Source organism: Ptychodera flava, chromosome 21 (genome assembly GCF_041260155.1).
Source record: "Ptychodera flava strain L36383 chromosome 21, AS_Pfla_20210202, whole genome shotgun sequence".
Lineage (NCBI taxonomy): Eukaryota > Metazoa > Hemichordata > Enteropneusta > Ptychoderidae > Ptychodera > Ptychodera flava.
Genome location: NC_091948.1, coordinates 12733466 through 12757605, shown reverse-complemented (window position 1 = coordinate 12757605; position 24140 = coordinate 12733466). Strand labels below are relative to the sequence as shown.

General features: G+C 36.8%; 2 protein-coding genes across 3 annotated transcripts in view; one reads left to right on the top strand and one right to left on the bottom strand.

The window, feature by feature from the left end:
- The first annotated feature begins 265 nt into the window (after positions 1–265).
- LOC139121450 (transcriptional regulator ATRX homolog) lies at positions 266–5758 on the top strand. 2 transcript variants are annotated; one of them, XM_070686318.1, is made up of 2 exons: positions 266–2015; positions 2716–5758. In XM_070686318.1, exons 1-2 carry the CDS (start codon positions 266–268, stop codon positions 2721–2723), a joined length of 1758 nt encoding a protein of 585 aa, XP_070542419.1. In that variant the 3' UTR covers positions 2724–5758. The 2 variants fall into 2 exon arrangements, with proteins under 2 accessions (XP_070542419.1, XP_070542417.1); XM_070686316.1 differs by having other exon boundaries at positions 266–2131.
- The window catches only part of LOC139121449 (protein mono-ADP-ribosyltransferase PARP6-like), a 31373-nt gene continuing 11958 nt past the window's right edge, over positions 4726–24140 (bottom strand). Inside the window, exons 3-22 of the mRNA XM_070686315.1 lie at positions 23517–23606; positions 21235–21341; positions 19903–19971; positions 18911–19014; positions 18661–18721; positions 18266–18356; positions 17556–17622; positions 16961–17122; positions 16208–16342; positions 15541–15706; positions 14845–14994; positions 14168–14386; positions 13107–13243; positions 12634–12682; positions 12021–12133; positions 11417–11489; positions 10928–11062; positions 10543–10606; positions 9853–9937; positions 4726–9572 (exon numbers count right to left, since the gene is read on the bottom strand). Coding sequence (XP_070542416.1) covers positions 9470–9572; positions 9853–9937; positions 10543–10606; positions 10928–11062; positions 11417–11489; positions 12021–12133; positions 12634–12682; positions 13107–13243; positions 14168–14386; positions 14845–14994; positions 15541–15706; positions 16208–16342; positions 16961–17122; positions 17556–17622; positions 18266–18356; positions 18661–18721; positions 18911–19014; positions 19903–19971; positions 21235–21341; positions 23517–23606 — 2180 coding nt within the window. The 3' untranslated portion in view covers positions 4726–9469. The remainder of the gene's footprint in view (positions 9573–9852; positions 9938–10542; positions 10607–10927; positions 11063–11416; positions 11490–12020; positions 12134–12633; positions 12683–13106; positions 13244–14167; positions 14387–14844; positions 14995–15540; positions 15707–16207; positions 16343–16960; positions 17123–17555; positions 17623–18265; positions 18357–18660; positions 18722–18910; positions 19015–19902; positions 19972–21234; positions 21342–23516; positions 23607–24140) is intronic.

Here is a 24140-nt window from a genome sequence, read left to right as displayed (position 1 = left end):
AAAAGACAAAGACAACGCCACTACAGGAGGCAAACCTTAAGAATAACAGAGGCAATGATCATGACAGTCCCAAAATGAAGTCAAGGTCAAGTAGAGAAGGCAGTGGTGCACAAAATGGTCAAATAACTCCCCAACCTCTGAGTGTGATGCACTGGGATCACAGGCACGAGGCTGTACAGCCAAAAGTGGAGCTATTCCTAAGCAAACTTCAAAAAAATATGTGGCTAAGGTGGAGCCTCAAGTAGCAAATGCCAGCAAAGGAGACATGCCAGTTGTCAAGACAAATGACAAGGCAAAATTAAAGAGCACTCAGAGAGGTGAGACAGATGTGAGGCAGAGGGATGCCAAACTCCATGATAAGTACGGTGGAAATGTTGATTCGTTTGAAAGGAAAGTTGCCAACGAGGGCAGTGTCCGTGTTAATGAGAAGCTAAGTAGATCCGAAAAAAGAGAACGTGTACAACAGTTTTCAAACTTGAAACTCCAGGATAATTCTGAAGTAAAGAGCAATAAGAATGAGACAAAATACACTGAAGGATTTGAAGTTGACAAGCATATCAGTACAAAGGATGGAGGAAGGGAAGTTGCTTTCCAGAATGATGCCAGTACCTCCTCTGGAAAGTTGAAAGATTTGCCAAGAGCATCGCAACAAGGCAAAAGCCAGGAACCAGCCCCTAGGGGTGCAAGTCCTGACAGTAATGGTAAAGAAAAATCAACATCGTCGGTTCCTGATCAAAGAGAAAGTAATGAGAGAGTTCACGCTGGAAATACAGAGCAAAGGGACAGAAAAACAGAAAAGAAAGAGCACACTCATGATGAAAGAAATCAGTCTGAGATTTGCGAACAAGATGATACAGAGAGAGAGAACGTCCCACCTCAAACGTTTGATAATGCTGAGGGAACAGCAAACAATAAAACTTCAAAAACTGATGTTACATCTGAAGAAAAAAGAATCAAGGAAAATGTTGAAGTGGAATCTTTTTTGAATGCCACGGAAAAAGCATCAGAGCCTCACAGATTGTTACTAGACATCATCACTGGACAATTTGGTAAACAAAGCCAAGATCTGTTATCCTTGATGTCAATAATCGCCGCTGGTCGGACAGAAATGACGCATGAAAGTATTTCTGAGGCTCCTGACAGCCATAAGCCAACAGCTAGGTCATTTGGAGCATCACCAAAGAGAGATCAGAGGGCAACAGGTCATGACACGACCTTTGACATATCCAGTACAAAGGATAAACGTGATAGTTCTCATGAGGGACAAGGTAGAGACGGTGCAACAGTGGAAAAGCCAGAGAAAGAAGCAATTTTTGGTGACGCAGAGGAAAAACAAAAAGCAACTAAACTGTTGCAGGAGCTTTTTCGGATGATAAATCCAGGATCTTCACAAGCACTAGAAGGACTTGCACCCAAGGCAAGTAGCCATGGAGATGTGACTGAACCAGAGGGGGCGCCATCCGAGAAAGTCAGATCTTGTGAAAACACAATAAGCCCATCCACCGAGAAAGAAAAGACTGATGATCATGATATTCAAAAAACTACATTACCTGGTGATGGCAATGATGGAAATAACCGCGGCAATGACAAAAGAAGAAATGAGAATAAACCTGATGAAGATACACCCAAGGGATATTTTCAGCTGCCAAATCAAAACCAGGGACAAATAGGCAAGGAAAATGAACAAAGACCCATTATTCAGCACTTTCACTTTCATGGGCAGAATATACAGATAGGAAATCACAATCTTGTCAAACATGTGAAAAAGATCTACAATGAATTCGATCAACATGTTGAAACAGAAACCGATCAAAATATAGACTTGGAAGAAGATGATGAAGAGATGGTGCAATCAACACAACTTGATGAAGAGGTTATTCTTTCTGATGTTGAAGATTGTGAGCCAGGAAATGAGCAAAACATATCTGAGACGGCTTCTCAGACTCAGACAGCCATGGATGCTAAGACATCAATGTTACAGGCCAAGGATTCAACTTCCCTAATGAAGTCCAAAGGTGAGGTCAAGTCAGAAACTGATGACATGAAAATCTTGAAACATCAGTGCTCCGTAGATGACATTGCAGATGGATATAGAGTCCCTTCACAAAGTGGTGGGCATCCAAAACTACAGGTATGCAGTCAAACAGTCTGAATTTTTGTCAAGATTGCAAAGTGATGAGTCGTCATTGAATTCTGGCAATGATTCTGACAGGGAGATAAAAGTTATTTTATATTGTAACAGCAGATATGTGATGCTCATGAAAATCAGTGCCATGCGGCGGCTGATCTTCACTTTCAACAAGAGCTCTGACTTTGTCCACAAGCTATGGTCTTGTAAAATGGTCTATTTGAATAAGGATGCACAAAAAGACACTGCTTGTCTGCGTTTAAATTGAGTACAACAAGGCACAATGTGTTTTAGACTGAAAGATCCGTTGCTCGAGGACACTCCCCCTATCAGGAGGGACAGCGTAGAGAGCACCCTCAAGTGACGGATCTTCCAGTCTAAATGTGTTCCAGATAGTAGCATTCCTATGCCATTCCTAAATTGTAGTTTTATCAAATAGGTAAAATTGTGGTTTTAAATTCTTTGTCGTAATGTATAAAAAGCAAGTGTGTATAGATTTGTGGCTGAAAGTATGTGATATATATGCTTCATGTTGTTTTCATTATTCTAGGTAAATCCTGTTTTCCTTGTTTTTTTTTTTTTTTCAGGAATGTGATAAAGAGATTGACAAGCCTGGCACACTCAGCCTAGGGAAAGAGATATGAGTTGATAATAAGATTTGCTTACGAAGAAAATGAATACTTAGCATGTATGTAAAATTTGTACGTAAGATTTGTAAAATTGTACATTGCTATGCATAGACATTTTCAAAATGTTATGGTAGTTTCAGTAATTTATATCATATGTAATATGAGAAGCATGTCTGACAGTCAATTTAGAAGGGAGTTCTGATCATAACCTAATTAATTACCCATGACATAATTTAACTCCAAGTAAGAGCAAACTCCTTTGGCAAATATATTAGCATTTATTGTATTCAAAAACTACTCTAAAATATGTAAAATTTTAAATAGGAACAGTATACATGAGGTTTCTGACAAAAAATCCACAATAGTGTTTGTTAATTTTATGCATTTTAATTTCAATTATCATTGACAGTTTGCGTTTTCTGTACATGTCACACATTCAGTGTCATCCAAATGTCTATAGTAAGGAGGGCATGATTTGGGTTTTAAATTGCAAAAATCACAAAGACATGATATTACTTTTCAAATCTTGCCATGTACACATTTGTCAATTGTTCAGATCTATAACAGAGTTTGGAGTGAATAGTGTTATATTACATAGTATGTAATGCATAGGTACTCATCGTTTGTTTTTTCTTTGTAACAAATATTTAATCTGGCAGTTTCACTAAAACCCCCCCATAATGACGTAATAGTTATTTCTTGTGTACAGAGGCATCACCAAGCTTGAATCAAGATACCAGTCAACATATCTTAGGGCATACAGTTCGTTGAGAATGGCGTTTAGTCATATAATCATTGTTATCTGTTTTTCTTCAAAAGACCAATGAGGGCGCTTTGGGCATATCAGATGATTGGAAAGCACCAATCACAGCTGTGCTCCCAATCTGTCACCATCTTTACCAGTTTTTTCACTCTACTTAGAATTGTTATTACACTAAACCTTTTGTAGGGTTTTGAAATTTATGTAATTTATTAAAAGCTAGGAACTCTGCATTTGCTGACAGCATACTAACAGTAATTTGTAAGAAAGCAGTTCATTTCATATTATGCTGACATTATCCTAGCAAATAGTATCAGTTCCTATGTGACAGTTAAGGCGATCTGTCCAGAGTTCCACTGTCACATATAATCAAGATATGTGATAATTTCCAGATTTTGGATCCTTTTCTTTCAAAGTGAACAGAAAACAGTGTTCATATCTCACTCATTTCTCGGAAATCATGTTTTAAGGACTCCATATCATATTTCATATAAACAATGTTATGAATAATAAAAATGAGCAACTTGTGTGATATATTTTTTGGCAACCGTACTGGCTGCTTTCAAAGAACAAACAAGTGTTGATGCTCCCCTGAAGTTGCTTGTCAGATGTACTTGAGTGGGTACACATTTTAATGCCTATAATACATGCAGACATGCATTACCATACAGATACTTTTTATATACACATACTGCATGTAAATGTACAAGGAGTAAATAATGTGCATACATAGTTGAAGCAATGCTTATCAAGTCTGCTTTCAGTTTGAGTTGTGTCCATCGATGTATTCAGATGCGCAGAGGAAATGAGATTTTACATAACTTTTCCATTTTTAGCTCATATTTAGTATGTATATTTCAGTAACCCCTCCCAAAGTCTAATAGTTCATCCCAAAGTTGTATTTCTAGAGTCTCCTTGCCATATGCTGATCCCTTACCCTTACCATAACAACCCCTTAGGTTTCTAGTGATGAACATGAAAAACTGTCCTCCAATCTTTACTCTTGATGACCATTTATAAGAAATTGGAAGCTCCACCGATCAGGCCTTTCGCATATGCTCTTTCACTGTAAAGTTTAACCGTCAGTAAATTGTTTTATTCTATGTCAAAACCATAATTGAACAAAAAATGTCAACTAACAATTTCAGTAAATGCCTAAATTGAAAAAGTAGCACAACTATGGAAATAAGGCACAACGTAATCAAAGCTTTGTATAAAAAGTTTGTAAAATCTTTTATTTGCCTATATAGCACAGACTCTGTTAATAATGGTGACAGAAACAATTCAAAGATACAGATTACATAGTGCTGGCAAGGCAGAATAATACTTTGTACAACCATTGTTTGCACTTCCTAGTCTTAACTTCTCACACTATTCTGTAATCAGCTTTTGACATTCAGCCGATCCTTCCAGTTTCTCCCAAATCTTGGAGTACCATTTCTCCATTAATTTCATCACTATAATATACACTGTGCAAGAAAAATCACAAATATTATCCACTGCATTACGGATGTTTCAGAAAAAGGTGAATTTGTCCAACGTGTCAAACACTGTAACTTTTTATTTCATTGAGAGTTGACGTAGCACTGTGATTTACTGTAACTGTGCCAGTTGATGATTCAAAATATATGATTTGGATGCACACAGGTGTCTTGATGTTGCAAATTGCAGAACATGTTTTACAAAGAATGTCAAAAACACAAACTCAAAAAGTCCAAATTTTGGCTGGACACATATTGATATTGCCTTGTTGGATAAAATTCTCCATCAACTGTTCATTCTTGTTCTACCTTTACGAAGTGATGCGGTGTATCATATTGCTTACGTGAATTCACTTTGTGTCTATTTTTTTAACCCTACATGTAAGTGATGAATGTTGGCAAAATGCAAACACATTCATCCATATGTTGTGATCGACAGGAAGTGCTTTTAAATATTTTCACAAGAGCTATGACACTGTTTTAATGAAAGGGTAAGATTGATGACACTCATGAAGTTGATGAATTCATTGAACAAAAACACAGGAATGATAATATTTACAAAAGCTTTCCAAATGTCTCTTCTGTGCTGTACAATGCCATGAGTGAGGTTATAATGACTGTAAAACAACATTACATGTCTTTTTTTGAAATTAAGGTGTACTTGAATGCTTACAACAGTTGTGATACTTTGAAATCGTAAGACTGAATTTGCACAGCAAATAAAGTTCTGAATCAGAATAAAAAATATGAGAAACTTCTAGTTTATCTCTTTTTGGCAACCTCTTTTTCATTTACAATACAGTATTTCTGCAGTGCGATTTGATGTGAGTGTAATGGACGACTCATATGACAACCAACATGTAGAGTATCAGGCTTTCTGTACGTGACACACATAGTATGTCAAGTTTTCATTGAACTTCTGTTTCACACCTGTTACAGTGGTATGATATTTCACATTTGGGTATAGATCACATTGAAAATCTTGCAGTTTGAAAATCTTTCCACTTTGCTTTACTAAATCCATAACCAAACCTTACAAATACTTTTTCTTTTGAGGAATCTTTGGAATGTTGACACCAACAAGCACATGTACTTTGATGCTCATCTTAGACCTTTGAGCTGCATCAAAAAATAAGCCAGCCTTGTGACATACCCCATTACTATTAAATATCCAAAATTGGGGTTGACATGATATATCAACCATACATTTTAATTGTCAATGCATTACTTTTTTACAGTTCAATATGTCGAATTTGCAAATTGCCATTTCCTCAATTCTCTAAACTGAAAGATTCAGTCACGTGAGGGCGCTCTAGGACCTTGCACCCTATACTGAAAAATTCAGTCATCTGCAATTAGACAAGTCTATGGGTTAGGTCCGCACAGCACCCTTACATTACTGAATCTGTCAGTCCACATCACCCTGAGCAGGTGAATATGATTAACAACAAGGCCAGGCTGCACATTGCTGATCTGGTACTCACACACCCGCCAGAAAAAAATTTCTGATAGGTCTGGAGTCAATCAAGACACAGACAAGGAACTAATAAAATAGAATTTTCAACATGTTTAAAATTGTCAGTGAATAAAAGAGTACAGAGCATCCATGGGAGTTCTGAAAACACAGGAAAATAAATTAAAAACACAGACATAACGACTGATGACAACGTATCAGGTATGAGAGAAAAAGGTTTATTTTGGCTTTCATAGAGAAGTGTTTTTGTTTGAACAACTTTTCAAACTGATAGGTCCTGTTTTGTTCTGGCTTTTGTAGAGAGGTTATTTTTAGGTAAACTTCTAGCTTTTAGGACTGGCAGGTCAGCTGGTGACCACAGGAATCTTACAGAAATAAAACAGAAACACATTAATATTGTCAATTTATATGGCTATAGATTCTGTTGAGTCAGATTTTCCTTTAACTGTGATATGTCACAGTGCTAGAACTCCATATTCAGAGCTATAAAGCATTCATCTCATGAGATGAAAATCATCCCAATCAAGCATTTGAAATATCTGTCTTGCATTTAAAGGCATCTTTTTCCAGCAATATTGTATGATTTCACGATTGCTGTCTACAAAGTAAAAACTTTCAGAGAACTTATCCAACACATTTCCTCCATATAGGGACTGTGAGACAAGTATCACATTGTGCCTTCAGAATAAACCTACTGCCAGCTGTCACAAGGTGATGTGGAAATGAAATGTGTCTGTACATAAATCATTAAAAATTTGCATGGAAAACAGTCCACTGTTGCTTTGAAGTCGCCCTGCAGAAATTTTACATTGGCAGATTCTAGTGTTACAACTCATGTAAATGGAAGAAACGTTACCCTCTGCAAATACAGAATCTGCAACATATCAGATACTGCTTGTAAGGCAATATTGATACCAGTGACCTGTGACAACGTGACCAGAGCACATTAATAGTGCTCTCTATCCATTGCAACAAATCCAGGCAATCTAGTGATCAAATTCATCGTCTTTGTCACATGGCTATTTCTCAGTAACAGTCTACGGTACACGCTAAATGAAATATTTACAGCTATGTTGAATGGGTGTGTCTGTGGAATCATTACATTCCACTTTGAATTGCAATTCACTGCTACATCATTCTGTAAATAACTGACTATAATCTCAGGCTTCTGGTGCTTGATGCAGTCGATTTCTCAGACAAAGTGTTGAAGTAAAGCTCAAGAAAAACAAAGGCTTGGAAAAAACAAAGGAAATTTATGACAAATTTCTACCAATGTTCATATTTTGGGTTGAACACTATCATTTCCACTTGTCTGCTATCGTTTCAGTTGTAAATGTGATCGCATTTTATCACCTGGTAGTTCTGCAGTTCACATCAAAACACTATCCCGTCTCCGCATGCTCTGGAAATGTTTAACTTTGCAGGAGAACTATTACCTACTTTATTGGTGATGCCTTGAGTTGTGCTGTTCAGTGGTTTGTGGCAAACTAAATCATGCTGTGAAAGAATGTACTGAACACTAAGGAAGTTGTGTACATTTATAATTACCAAAAGATTAAACATGGGATTGACTTCATGTAGAATATAGTGCATCATTTGCTACCATGGCATCTCTGTCTGATTTCTCCTCATGCACAATTCCAAAAGAAGGAGTATGAGGCCATGCAAACTGATATACAGATACTAGACAAGCTTGTTGTGGAATTTCTGCATTTCCATCAGCTGGTTTGCCCACACCAAACTCTGTTGATTGCCATGAATAGGTAACAATGGTTGTCTTGTGTATGCAGGTTGTGCCTCAGTTTGCTGTGATGTCAAAGGTCACCCATCCAGTACTTTATTGGTCAACCATGTGTACTGACCTCTGTTGGTCAGGTCATTTAAGGTCATCTGATGTTCAACAGATCCTTCTACCAGCTACATGTCAGTGTTATTTACAGTTTCACGACTGGAAACAAGTACTTGTCAACCACCTGATATTTGTAACAACTTTTTTACTACACGAGTTTCAACACCCTGAGGCGACTATTTGTAAATAGGTTCGAGGCAAAACTACAAACTGGCACGAGTATTCAAAAACATGCCACATTATATGTCAGATGTACAGCAAGGTTCTCGACTCTGATAACACGAAGGTAATAATGATAGCGTATGCACACGCCGTTGATTCTCATTTTTTGCGGCCAGTTACGAGTCCCCCTCACACTGAATGCCAATGTAATATTGGCTAAACCCTCCAAGGGAAAATATAATACAAACACAGCAATGCAACAAGTCATTCTAGTGCTTTCTAAGTTAGTCATGACTTTGCCTTTGATTTTGATGTAAGGTGTAGGTCCCAGAATTGGTGCTTTTTCAAGCAAACAGAAAACACAGACAAGCATTAGCGAGACAACACTGCAAATACAAATATATTGAATTGAAGATTGAAGATAAAATATAAGAACAGTGAGGTAAAATGAAGGCGAACACAAACTCTTAAAATCAACCTCTACGCTGAAATATCACTGTGCAACAGAAATGCTAACACTGCACTGGTCACGTCCATGTACATATTCACCACCAGAAATTACATGGCCATGTTTCCATAAAAGATTTCTGACAAATGCAGATGACACAAATACCAAAATGTGACATAACATAATTACTCACAGTTTATCATTTAATTGCTTGTCTTTGAAAAGTAAATGTCTGAACTGATTTGAGACAAAAAATTCTCTATGCAGTGAATGGTCCAGAATTACAAGTGTATGTACATAGTAAGCTTCTGTTCTGTGCTGGCGGTAGGGCAAAGCTCTTCCCTGAAGCAACATTGTCTGAAGAGGGCGCTCTGTTTTCCAGGTCAGGGACAAGGACCAGTCATTTTCTCTTGAAAGCTCTTGTGAAAAGGGAGATGTCTGCAGGTAAGTTTTTACAAAGTTTACAACACTCGGACACACACTACATGTGATGGGTTGTATTATGAGTTAACTCTCAGGGAGAGAGTGAAATCGTTTCTCAGCTGTCGTAAGTCTGATTGCCGATAGCTTTGAGGATCTCCCGCTGGAATCGTTCAACCGTGGTGTCCACTGATGAATCACCGACTTGTCCATCTTCATAGCTGCAACAATGACAAAACCAGTTGGTTGTAAAAACATGAACTTACCTACATGTATACATGAAAATGCAAATATACAGGTAACTATAATATTTTAATTTTTTATCCTTCAATACACGAAAATGCCAGTGAAACAACATTTGGTGGCCATAGAGGGACCTTGAACAAACATAAACCCACTTCCCTCTTCACGGTATCAAGCAGTCAGATGCTGACACACAGATGAAGAGCAAAACACTGATTACATTTTGTGTGACATTAAAGTCAAAATTATAGTACTTACACAAAGAAAAACCTGGTACACACATGGTCTTGGTTTGGACATACCCAAATATTGCCATTTTTGCGCAGATCTTTAGAATTTATGACTGAAAGTGAAGAAAATAATTATCCTAAGTTTTCTAGAGAATTACTGTGCAAATATACATTTAATTTTGAAATTCGATCACAAGGGAATAAAGAATTCTTTGTGCTGTTTGTGGTGAAAAAATTTGTGATAAATTGAAAAACTTTGTTGTTCGTGTTTCTGTTATTTGTTTTGCAAGCCGTTTGTTTCGATACTGTTGTTGCTAGTATCTGTTATCGAGCAGCAACTTGGTCAGCGTTCAAGCGTACACATTGAACTTAACAGGTATTGAACTACATGTAGCGACCTCTTCATATCCGACTGATTGAGAAAATGTTCAAGCGTGAGAACAGATACTTATAGTTATACTGAGACAGAGTTAACACAGGGATGGTGGACATTTTGAATTTCAAATATCGGTAAATGTCAAGTAATTTGTTTCTGTAGTGCCAAACTTTGCATGGTGACCCCTGATTTTAATTCTTGATTTGGTAAGTGACAGGTTGAAAGTTTCATTCAGGAAAGTTTGAGTAAAAAATTTAAGCCTTTCACTTTTGAGGTGCGTACTACCTTGAAGTATATTACAAAGCCAGACACTGACATAAACTGTACAGTTGTACCACTCACCTTCACATAGTGCTATACATGTTAAATTTTTACTCTGAAGGAACCTGGACGATTTTTGTTTTGACTGAGAAAAAAACAGAAGAGGAAACAAATATGTTTATATTGTAATTCTATGTTGAATTGTGTGCATATATTAAACAATCTACAGTTAACTCTGTAAGAACTTACTGTTTTCAACTGTAGTATGTTTATGATATCTTCATTTTCTCGCTTCAAATTTAAAATAACATGACATCATATTGAAACCATGCAAATGGCAAAAACAGGAAGACAAAGACACAAACTCACATTTACGCACTTTTTCCCTCTATTCATTTCCAGTAGCATTCTTTAATGCGCAGAAAAGGTCAAACAAAGGTCATACGATGTGGAAATAGTGTCATACCTTTGAAGGGGCACTCGATGATTGGGTCTTGCCCCCTATTGGCCGATGATAACCGTGTCCCATCCCTGAATATCCAAAAGACACGCTGGCATTTGGACTTAGGTAGATGCCTTTACCGTACGCACTGCCATGCATCTGACATAACACACAAAATGGAAAATTACTTCAGAGTGTTACTGTACTGAATGCAAAAGAGAATAAAGTAACAATGGTTCTCATCGACTGTTGAGAATGTATTTGAGAGTGAGAGATGAAACATGACAAATCCTGCACCCTCCGTTGAATACTTCTTCTGCGTCTGTGTTCAATGATTTCCCTTGGTGATACTGTTAGCCTGCCTCAAATTTTTCATTTCCTTTCTTTAGAATTGAGGTACCAATGACGAAACACCCTGCGTAACTGATCTTTTCAGGTGTAACACTACAGGAACCAGAGTTTTATGTAATCGATTGCTGTTCTCAGGAACTGAAAACAGTGACGGAGCCCTACCTGGTGTTTGGTGCCAGAAGCATTGATGAGCCCATGCCTCATGATGGAATGCCAATTTTCAATGTGTGAACCACTGGAAGTGAAACGGACAAACACCACGTGTCAAATGTAGCATGAAAGGGAACAAGGAAATGAACATCATGAGATGAACAGACACACTAATTCATGTCTTTCTGTTTTTTGTTCTGATGTTTTGCTTTCATAAATTTCATGTGTGAAAAGTTATCTTTTCGAAGAGCATTTCACAACTTGCTTTAGGTTTTCCCAAGGCTGTAGCCTCTCTGTGTGTAATGCCAATAAAAGTTCTAAAGTGTCCTTTCCAATATTCAAAACAAAAGAGTTTTAAGGATAAACATCTTTGAATGTGTTAATTAATGCCATTCTCAAGGAAGTGTGCCGAGGATCACTGCAGGTTAATCTCCATGACAGATAGTGTATGACAGAATTCCAACTTTTGTATTTGTGAGAGATATGGAAGCCCAAAATGTGTAAAAAAGTTAGGGTCCTTCTCAAGAGTAAGGAGTCTTGGAAGAAATTCTATGTGACTCCCGTTCTCTAAATATGAAAAATATTGGCCACCACTAGAGGGGGTCCTTCAACTTACTGGAATGCAAAGACACTTCCGAGTTCTTTCTTGTGTGTTCTAAATGCAGCTTCTTTAGCAGGCGGACTGCTGCACAGTAGAAACTGATGTGCAGTGTGCATGAACCTTATTTGCTGTCAGGAGAAACACAACCACAGTATTGAGATGGTTAGGAGGAAATCATTCAGTATGGAGACACAGAATGAGAACACCTTTTCCGTTTTCAAAAATGGTGAGTTCTTTTGGGAATCAAGGCACTAAAAAGCTGGAATATTTTTAATGTTCAGCAAATCCTGTTCATTTCCAGACATGTAATTTCCATGGTCAAGATAAGACATCTCGCATGGCAGGATGGCACAAGGATTTGTCATACAGCATGTATTGATTAATTAAACGTCAATGATGCAAGATCATTCAAATGTGCAATAATTTGCAATAATTTGCCGTATCATGCCCAGGTACACTTTGTCTAAATATGGGCTAACAAAACATATGCAATTCTGAACTGCTTTCATATCCGGTTGTTACATGCCTTGCTATCTGCAAACATTCTGGGCCCTTCTGTCATACAACCTCGGCCGGCAAAACCTGCATCAGGGCCAGAAAGATTATTAAAATATAGTTGTGTACTTACTCTACTTTCTGGTAATTTGACTATGTGTGATCTATTACTGGATATAATCCTGTGGAAGGGAAAAAGTATGAAAATTGTCAAGACTAAAATTATGTAAATAAGTATTGGGTTATTAACTTGACCTAATAGACTACACTTAATATAGGATTCAAATCCATACAATAAATTTGTTACTTAATGAGTGTAGGATCAGTGTTTATCATCACTAAACAAAATCAAGTCACAAACTGTCTGACGTCATGTGCTCACGCAATACCTGCAACGTCTGATTTACAATAGGATCAGTATTATACAGTTATACAGTGAATACTACACCCTACCTGGTTTTTGAGGTAAAAGTTTGGCAGTTTAGAAGTTCCCAAGAACAGGTACCTCTGTTCTGTACAAAAGATCAATTCTAATCACACTATAAGCCTCTGGATAGTTTGCCAGGGGAACATCTTGCAAAACATTGAACATGTACTGGCACTCACCATTGGAATAATGGGTAAGCTAAGGGGTCTTCTTTGTCCATACGTTTCTTCATCTCCGTGGAGCTTGATATCTGCATCATCTCTCTCACTGAGATAAAATTGTCTAAAGCTTTAGTTGCCCTATTAAAATTCTTTTTCTGTGTTGGAAAAAGAGAGAGATACACAAGTTACACATTAATAAAACACAATAAAAGAACATAAACGTAGAGAACTACTCTACGGCACTATGTTTGTTCCTGATAAGCATTACACTACAGCACTATGTTCAAGCAATTTCAACCTATAACTACACTTCAACAGAACACAAAATTTGCTCAGCACTACTGGTGTACACTACAAAACACTGACAGTTACGGATCACTGTATTATTGATCATACTAGAGAGCATCAACTTTAACCACCTTGAACTATATACTGAACCACATTACTTTGCATCACATAATACCACATAACAGCACGACAGTTCACAAAACCACCAGCACTACAAAAGTGTACATGTACATTGCAATATTGTGTCAACCTAGCACTGCACTACGCTACGCTACACTGCATTCCAAAATCATAGTTTTAACACTGTTCTGCCCTACAACATTATGAGATGTTGCCTCATTGTTTTTATAATTGGATGCGACCCCTACTTCTAGGGAAGTTCGTGCTGTGAAAATGAAAGACTTTTTGCTCAAACTTCCTCTAGTAAACTTTCAACCATTCTCTTTCAAAATCAAGAATAAAAATCAGGGGTCAACTTGCAAGTTCAGTATTAGAGAAACAAATTACCCTTTGGCAATATTTACTGATATTTGAAATTCAAAATGGCCCTATTCCATGTGTTATCTCTATGGGGGAATATAAAATTCCTGATTTTCAGAAAAACTGAACCGGTGAAAACTTTATTTGCTCCATAAGCTTCAGTATGAGACCACAAAAGTGGTTGGCTATGAGAATAATAATATTGTTTGAACGTCCAAATATCTATCCCTGAGGCGCATTCTACCTTAAGAAAGCCTCATAGCGTAGTATAGATCACACTAAACGTCTGAGTCAAACATTATCACTCCTACCTTTGGATTAAAAGCAAACTCTCTAGGGTTCTGTGGATCCACAATCATCGGGTAGGGGTCAAATATCAGCTCCTTCCGGGCTGAACGTACCGCGGCATTTGCCATGGCAACCAGTAAATCGACAACTTCAGCCCCCGTTGCTATGTCATCAGCAGCATCTTGCATGACGCCAAGGTTTTGGAAAGCGAAGACACAGAGTTCCCTGGCACAAACAGCAGGCTGCCGAGAAATAAAAGGTGAAATTTTTTCATAAACCTTTCTCCTCATCTCTGAATGAATATGCTTCATCTAATAAATTTTGAGAGTCAGTTCAAACCAAAATGTTGTGCAGACATGGGTAAACAGCAGATAGAGTACCTATCTCTTAATTGTTACTGCCGGTATTTGAAATGTGTATCAAATACAGTATGACAAAACGGTTTCACATTTAAATGTTGTAAACTTCACAGAATGGTGTTACTGTTAGCATGTATTTAATTTTGAAGCAGCACATGTGAATTTCTGTCAGTTTAAGAGATTTGGTAAAACTCCGAATCCATTACAGTTCAACATCATTCTAGGGGAATATGTTTTCTTTCATTTATGATGAAGATCACCCTAATCAAATTACTACAATAACAGGGTCTGGGCCCACCACTCTGCTGTTTCACCAGACATTCAACAAGTGGCAGCTTTACCTTCAGCATAGCACCATTTTGAAAGACATGAGGTTCATCGCAGACCACACAATACTCGTTCAGCGTCGGTATCCTGTTCCTGACATACAGCATTGCCTGGACCAGGAAACCATACTCCAATGTTGGAATATTCTTGGCATTTTTACCATTCTGAAAAAAAGGAAAAGTATGAAACATGACATCACAAATCTATACACTTGGAACAGAAAAATTTACCTTCAATAATGCTCAGCAAAAAAATGGGCAATATCAGAGATACTTTGTCGAATGTGTCTTTCTGAAGCAGAAAGCACATTTCAAAATTGGCTAGATGTGATTGCGATGATTGTTTTGAACTCTGTGAAAATTTACAATATTCAAACTGCGTATATGATGCAAATTTGAAGGTGACAACAGTTGGAATCAATAAACTGCACAACCAAATACCTGTGACAATGTGACATCACAGACAATGGATCATTTTGACAAGCTTTTGAGTTGGTTGAACATCATAGCTAGCTCAGTAAATGGCTGCACATGTTACTTGGACATAAACAGCAAACACTGCAATGCTGCGACCCCTTTGTCAATATATACATGGGTCCAACCACTCCATTGAAAATGATATCTTTGTACCATAATGGGGGGTGAAGATGTTACAAAGAGGATCATTTTAACAGACAGACTTTGGCGAGACACACACTCATCTTCACTTACTTGAGTCAAAGAAGGCAAAAGGTGGATTTCATCGTTCACTCCGAAATTTGGATCTACAAACATTGCACTGGTACTCGAAGTCGGCACTGACCGCTGACGGGAAAATAGTTTACTTTTGTTTCTCTTGTTCATGGCACTGTCTTGTGGAATTTGTACATCTATGATGCTGTGGAGATCAAATGGAAATATTTGAGTTTTTACGAGAACACATACGGACATTGTCAGTACGACTAAAATTATTACTGTCAACACATATGGCACATCTGAAGGACATTGGACCATGTCCTCAAAGTAGAAATCAGCGCTTGTCTGATGGTGCATGCCTTCAACATATGAACCAATACAACCATACCCCTTAGGATAATGTTGAATTTTTCTACAGTTTAGCACAGGCCCAGTATTCCTGTGTCCATTTTATTGGTGGTCACATGACTATCTGGCTGTGTCAAAGTTGACTTCTTACTGTAGCCCATCAGTAATATATGCAACAGTCACACTAGAGAGTCTTCATAAATAAATGACAACCAACATTAAATCTGAACACTACAAGGTAGGAAGCAGCACTCATTTTTCATATTGTGTATTGAGTGAAGGAATCTGACACAAATTCGACAGCTTTTTAACGGGAGGTGCCCCAGGGAAGATACAACATGAAGGAGGTGGATACCTTTCTGGCTGGTTAAGTAGAAGATTAACGGCTTCATCAATATTGCTTCTTGTAACGATGAGTGCTTTGTGCGCCACCTCGGCACTGAAACCCATGTCTGTCACTTTGTGGATCATACCATCATCTACAGACACACTGTGAAAGATAGCAAAGGAAAAAAACAGACATAACTTGTTTTCAGGCATAAATGTGATATCAAATATTGAGTCATCCTCCGCACATAATTTCATATTATCCGCGTGGGCAGATATATCAAAACTAACTTTTTTGCATGATATATACTAATTTACAATATAAGGTGAGAAATCTGCTGCCGTATTGAGTAAAACTGTTCTGATGGGACACCCAGACAGAATCCAGTGTGCCCTGCTTTGTATTGCATTGATTGGATGACACTGGATTATTAAAACACAAATGTTTAATTTGCAAATGTGCCAAACGATTTGATTGGTTAATCTACTGAATGTACCGGTATTTACCGCTGATTAGGTCTAACTGGCTAACTGCTGAGATATTAGTTTACTGTGCTTTGAGCTGTGCTCCTAAAATTTTCAACGGTGAATTTTATTTTTGAGCAAAGGAAATGTAACCTATCGGTCTCTATTGTATATGCACATGCACAGAGTTTACGTTAAAGGAAACATGCAACATACACCTAAGCTGATAAAAACAGAAGTATCACATCATATGTTTAAACTTTTCATAAAATACATATTACTGGAGGTATAACTGCGAGTAGTTGTCATGCCTTACCTGTGGCTAAATTGTGGTTGTCCTGTGTTTAGTTTCTTACATGGAGGTGATGAACTGTGTGTAGTTTCAAAGTTGAGTCCACCATTCAAGGCATTGTGTTTGGTCTGAACAGAGTCATTGCTGAGTTCCTTCCAGTGATCCGACAAAAACTGCTCCAAAATCCTGCAGGTCAGAGAAGAAGAGTCAAGTATTTTTTAGATAATCAATACTCGTCAAAGTGACACTGTAACAATTGTGTACAGGGAAAAGGGATGAAGAATGAGAAACTACAAAGTTACACAGTGTAGCATCTACGACTTGAATTTTAGCATGAAACTGTAACATATAATTAAAATAGTTTATGTCATCATTTGGTTTGTTACATATGCACATGACAACAGCAAAGTTACCAACAAACAATGAAAACTATTCTCAGAATAATTTGTGCAGTTCAGTTACTAATTTAGTCTGAAGGGCACTGACCTTTCCAAGTTTCTGTTTTCTTACAGAAGTTGAATTTCAGCGAGTTAGTAAATGCTAATGCAGGAAACAATATGGTATGGCATTTTAGTTTCGATGGCTTCATGACTCATGGTGATCAATGTGAAATACTTACTTCCTGAGTTGGGCACCAAGTCCAAATTTTTCTTTATTTGAAGGCTGAAACACCTCAACTTTAGGCTCTGTGAACAAAAAAAAAAAGGTTTATGTCTTTCCAAGTTTTTACCAGATACTACTAGCCTTGATCACTGTTGTAGGTTTGTCAGTATATAAAGTATCATCTAAACATTGGGTGCTGTTGACAGAAATTTGAACAAATTTCTCCAATTTTGAGTTAGTAATTATTGCTGCTGTTTGTGCTTGATTCCCTTGACACCTGGTTTGGGGGTGTCATAATAACACTGAGGGTAAAAAAGAACCATTTTTGTCATTCTTAAACGTCTGGCCAAACTGTCAAATAAAGTCAATGTTTTTGTTGTGCATGGATGATAGAACAGCGCTGTAACTAAGAGGGGGGGGGGGGGGGGGAATGATTTATCACATTGTCAATATGTAAATTTATGTAAATTGCTAAAATCCTAGGTAAGTTAGGTTCTGCCCCTTGGCGATTTGGTCAAACTATGACCCTGTACAACTGTGATGTCATTTGGAATCAGCCCTAAAGAAATTTGTCTGAGATAAGGAAGTGATTCAATTGTTCTACTAATCCTTCAAATTACCCCTATTTTTATCACCTTCCACATCATGAAAGATGGACAAGACAAATTAAAAAAATGATTTTTTTGAAAGATCAGAGCAAAAGGAGCAAAAGTTGATGTGGCTTACCCGTCGCATCTAGATACCTTGACAATGAACAATGTAAGCGTACAACCACAGGTTCATGTCTATTCACTTTCCATGCAGTTGCAATCTCCTCCTGTTACATAAATTATGAAAACAAAAAAAATACCTTTCTATATCAAAAGTGGTAGGGCTCTGAGAATTCTTTGATTTTGTTTAATATATCATTCATTGGAATTCTGGCACATTTCACAGTTGAACACATGACTTGAAATGTGGCAACAATGAAATTTTTCGACATCTCTCTAGATGAATGTGTTATTAGTAAGGTATTTCATTTGATAGATCCGGAAAAACACAAGCAGCAGTTTCAAACTCATTCTGAACACGCTGTTTCCATTGAGATGAAAGATAAAGATCTTAATTCTAAAGCTACTCACATCAAGGAAAGAGACATCCAGATTCAATTCGACATCAATATCATCAATAGCACCAAATGTCCTGAAAACAAATTAATATCAAAGTGAAGCCACCACTTTCATGAAGCCACAACTTTCATGTCCAATGTTACGCGTGCATACAGTACATAAGGGGGATTTAAACCCTGATTCTGTACAATGAAATTGGTGAAAGATTATGAGCCGGGATCTGAAAACGAATGTGAACATTTATCTGTGTTCCTCTGATTACCTTGTGTTGACAGCGTCATCTCCGAATCTTAACCTGACTTGATCTAGGTCTTGAGCTAAGACTGGATTTGTGTGGATATCTTCATCTTCCTCTGTAGCATACGCCTTGGATTTCAAAACACAGAAAATTATTAATCGACTGATGTCATTATGTCAAAACAAAACATTAATTTTTCATAACTTCAAATGGAACTTGTTTGTGCAGTCTTCCTTACATGAAAATTAATAATAAAATGATCATAACACCTTGTGACAGCACAGTTTCCAAAACCTCTACTTGTTTGCTATTTTAAAGATACACATGCAATACCAATGTTTCAGTTGACTTTTGCCTACAATTCCTTTCCAGATACAGATTTTCTATCCACAGGGCAAACATCAGTGTAAAACGCTGACAATTTAACCTTATCAAGAACAACCATTTAGAGATAGATATTTCAATTTAATATCAAGAAGAAATTTACAGTTATTATTTTGCACTTTGGAACATCCAATTTGCCTACAGGCTATATCAACCATTTCGTATCCAACTGTTTCTGTGTCATTGAAACTGTCTCATTGAAACAGTCTAAATATGACCAGTCTTTTCTTTGGTTTTTTCAACAAGAGTGCATACCAAATAAATCATCAGATACAAATTTGTTGAAATGATTATACATATACAATATTTGTACAAAAGTGTCTGTATGGCACACTGGTGGTGTTAACATTTCTGCTCTAGAATAATACAACATTGGAACCAACTCATGAATGCACCAATGTTTGGATAGTGTGGCAATAATAACAATATTTTTGCTCAGGTCAAGGAACAGATGTAAATGACTTTCAGACAATAGCAATATTTTTTCCTACTGAAGCATGACATCATATTGAGAAGATCTGTGGTAAAATGACTCGAAATTTATGCATATAACATTTTATGGACTTAAACTTTATATTGGCTGGAACTACAAATACTTAAAATGCAGCTGTAGCTGAGAGTTAAGGTCTCACCTCTATTTCAAAGTCTTCTTCATCATCAAGATCATCGACATCTTCAACACAGTCACTGTAATGGCTTTCCTGAAAAGACACAAACACTCTCAGGAGATATTTCTTGTGCTGGTGATGTTAGTTGTTCAAATTTTTCCTGCAACTTGGAGTTCTTAGACAAAATGGCATATTGTTGGAAGCCATATCTCTGGAAATAATGACTAAATATTATTGATCTTGGTCTCATTTTACTCCTTATAATATATATATTTAAATGATGTTTGGCAAAAAAAAATAGAAATATGGGAAAAAAACTTAAAGAATATTTGTCCAACTTACTGAACACAGAAATATGGCTGTTCTCAGATGCCTTAAGTGAATTTTAATTCCCAATGTACATGTGCTGTGTAATTTTATTTAATAGGTATGTACAACATCTCATTGGAAAAGGTATTTTAATTAATGCTTCATTGGTTCACAGCCTCGTTTGGTAATAAATGGCTTCCGTACACTTATGAGACAGCGTTGAAAAGTTTTCCTTTGATTTTTTTGACCTAATGCAACACAAAAACACGGAAAACGAACCTCCCAATGTATTTTTCAGAGATTTGACAATAGGATTAAAGGTATACTGTCACCTGTTCCAATTTTGCCAAAGTTACCATGGAAAGAGAAAATCTAACCAATCATAGATTTTCAGCGGGTGACCGCTTTTTAAAAACAGCGCCCTCACATAGGGATTTTGAATACCAAGGAACACCCCTTTGACCATATATGGACATAATTAGATTACAGGTGACTGTATACCTTTAAGCTTATTGAGTTTACATCAAGAAAGTACATTATCATACTCCTCTATTGTGAAAGTTATGCCTCTCCCAACTAAACCTCACTGTGACCACACAAAGTGCATAATAACCTCGAAGGTTCTGTACACGTATCAAATTGTAGATTTTTTTATTGTGAACAGCTTAATCACAACAATTTGACAAAGACGTCATCAACCGCATGAACATGACAAAACCACAGAAAGCATTACCACACATGAACAGGGAGATCTGATACTGGCATTGAAGCATGACGTTACAAATCATGAGATATTTTTTCCATGAAAGGAAAAGAGAAAGTGTAGAAACATAACAGACAGTAAGTGAGGACTTCTGAAAGAAGAAGCTATAGACACAACAATATCATATTACATATGGAAGAGTTTGCTTACATGTATATCAAGTAAAATTCTCAAAAATCTACAGCAGGAACATAATGGTAATTTTAATACCACCATTTCAAGGATGGACTTCTAAAAGTTTCACTTCAACAGTTAGAGCTGCGACTGATTTGCCTGCATCTTACCACAGATTCCATGGTGACGAAGTCGGGTCGGTTTTCATCCTTGGATTCCATGCTATCATCGTTCATAATTGTCGTCGGCAGCTTCAGATCCATTTTTTTCCACAGGTCTGGAGAGAAAATAAGCAGCTTAGTCATCTCATGTTTGGATGAATGCTGGGAAGTAGAATGGTTCTGTATTCAACCACCTGTACCTTGATATATATATATATATATATATATATATATATATATATATATATATATATATATAGAACTAGAAGACAGCAGGCATGTGTCAAGGCTACATGTGAACGTATGTTGTAACCACTGCTCCGAATATATATATATATATATATATATATATATATATATATATATATATATATATATATATATATATAAAACTAGAAGACAGCAGACGTGTGTCAAGGTTACATGTGAATGTATGTTGTAACCACTGCTCCGAAGGTCAAGCTCATCATTTGACGTTTTTAAACTTTTTAACTTTCCTTCAATATACCATATAAACTCTACAATGCCACGCTTATCAAAATCCCGATGCAAGGTTTTCTCAGAAAATTTTCTATCCTAAATCTTAGCTGATATACTACCATATATACAGTGCCAGTGATTATTGTACTTTGGTTTATATTGGTTCCTGGCCACCAAATCAAAACCTCAAGTGAATGGAAGATCAAGTATCTTTTATGTTTTAATATTCTGATTAGGAAATGAAATTCACACATAATGGGCTGATAATCCACTGAACTGTGGTCAAACCTAGGATTCATATACATTTGATGTTTAAATATCGTCCCTTTTTTATATCGATTTGGTGGCTTTATCCAGAAGAACTATGAGTCATTTTTTCTTCACAGTATGTAACCCTTTTGACCTGATGTCTTTTCCAACCCACATTCCCTGCACACTTCCCCATGTATACTGACTAGAATTATCAGCAATGGCAAACAGGGTAAAACTTCATCAACATCAGTTTTGGCCAATAATTTTGGTTTAAAAATTCATTCCCCTAATGATATCTAAGCAATGTTCGTCTGAATAGTAATCGAAATAAACGCTTTGACTGTTACATATTTAGACATAGGGAGAAACAATGAATAGATTGTTTAGCAGTCTCCTGGTACATGGTGGTATTACAACGTGGTGGTCTCCTAATGGCACTGATGATTTATGCTGTGTGGCATAGCTCAATAAACTGATGATGTTTTGAGATGCATCATCATGTGGGTATTGCCTGGACAGATCAGTGAGGGCACAGAAACGTATAGAGAGGTTAGAAGTTGCATGGGATTGTGAGAAAGTCTAACTGGAATGCCAACTTTCAGTTTCATTACGTAAAGGACAGTGACAGTCAGATATTTGTTCCGGACAAAGAAGGGCTGTAGTTGTTGCAGAATTTTAACTTTAAAGTCACTTTGTGTAAATTCCATTGAGAGATGCAAAGGGTGAAAGAGTGTGAAATGCTATAATGAATAAAAAAAATCCTCCGAAAACAAACAAGAAAGCATAGAAGACCATCATGATAAGACATACATGTGGAACAAGTACATGTAGTCCATCTATAAAGTACTGAGATCTCAGACAGCAATGAGCTGTTGCATGAAACAAGCTGCACAGTAAGCATAGTGAAACATCAAGGAAATACTTCAAAAGTATTTTTAAATATTACTTTGAAAATTTTGGTCACGAAATATCTTGGAACATCTGACCTCAGTTGGGAACTTTTCTTTTATTCTTATCTTTATTTTGGTGTGCCCTACTGAAAATCAGGAAAATTTGCCAAGATCATGCGTGATTTTTGCAAATGTGAAAAAGTTAGTGGTGGGCGTGTTTTAAATAGAGTAGGTCAGGTTGCTGGAAACATATTTTTTTTCTGTTTGGCCTTATTGGAGTATTGCACGTGATTGATGAATGCAGCTTTACAACCCTAAAATGTATATACAAACTAAGTTATAGACACCTACTTTATCAAAGATTGCAAAGCACAGGTGTTGCAACACAGAAATGTTTCAGGACATTGTCAATTGCTTTTTCACTTGTTACAGGTGCTAGAGTTTATTTTAAATATTACTTTATTACAATCAATTTAATTGAGATGAATCTAAATATCAATACAATTGACAAAATATTGATCTTAAAATAGGAAAAACACAGAGAGCACTGTATCTGATAACTAGTACACCAGATAAAATATACTAAAAGGACACTTTTTACACTCAGCAAGTATTCAGGGATTAAAAAGAAAGCTTAAAAAAGTACGTTTTCAATATGTCGCAACTTACCTGCAGCGATTTCAGCAAAAATAAGCGGGATTCTTTCGTTCTTGACTTCAGGATTATGAGGATTGTCGGAAGAGGACAGCATAGTATGATCTGAAATTGTTGTAATGATGAACTGAGTTTAAATTTCCTGTGAATGAACGCACTGTCGTTTTTTCTGAGAAATTCCCCTGAAAGTACCGGTACATGTATTATGCATACTACATTTTTCTGAGAACTGGATGATTACTGCCCTCTGTGATGGCCATGCAGGCACACACTGACACAAAATAGATTCAATAATACCACTACGTATCTGGATTTTTTTAGCATTAAAAAGCTGATAACAGCTCTGTAAATTTTGACGACAGGATGTCATCATACAATCTCGTCAAACCAAGCACTTTGGCAGTGTCTAGCTGAGAAGTCTATATCAGTCATTTAGCTGTCAGATTCTGCCCGTTACTGTTACCGTAGTTTACAGCGGGGTCAGTTCATATCAGTGACATACATCAAATTATCATTCTATAATTTATATCCCATCAACACATTTCTCAGAAACTCCCTGCCAATATAGAGGTACAGGTTCTGCAGAAATATTGGTTTCAAAGATATACCTTTTCACTCAATTTTATCATTTGTGATTTT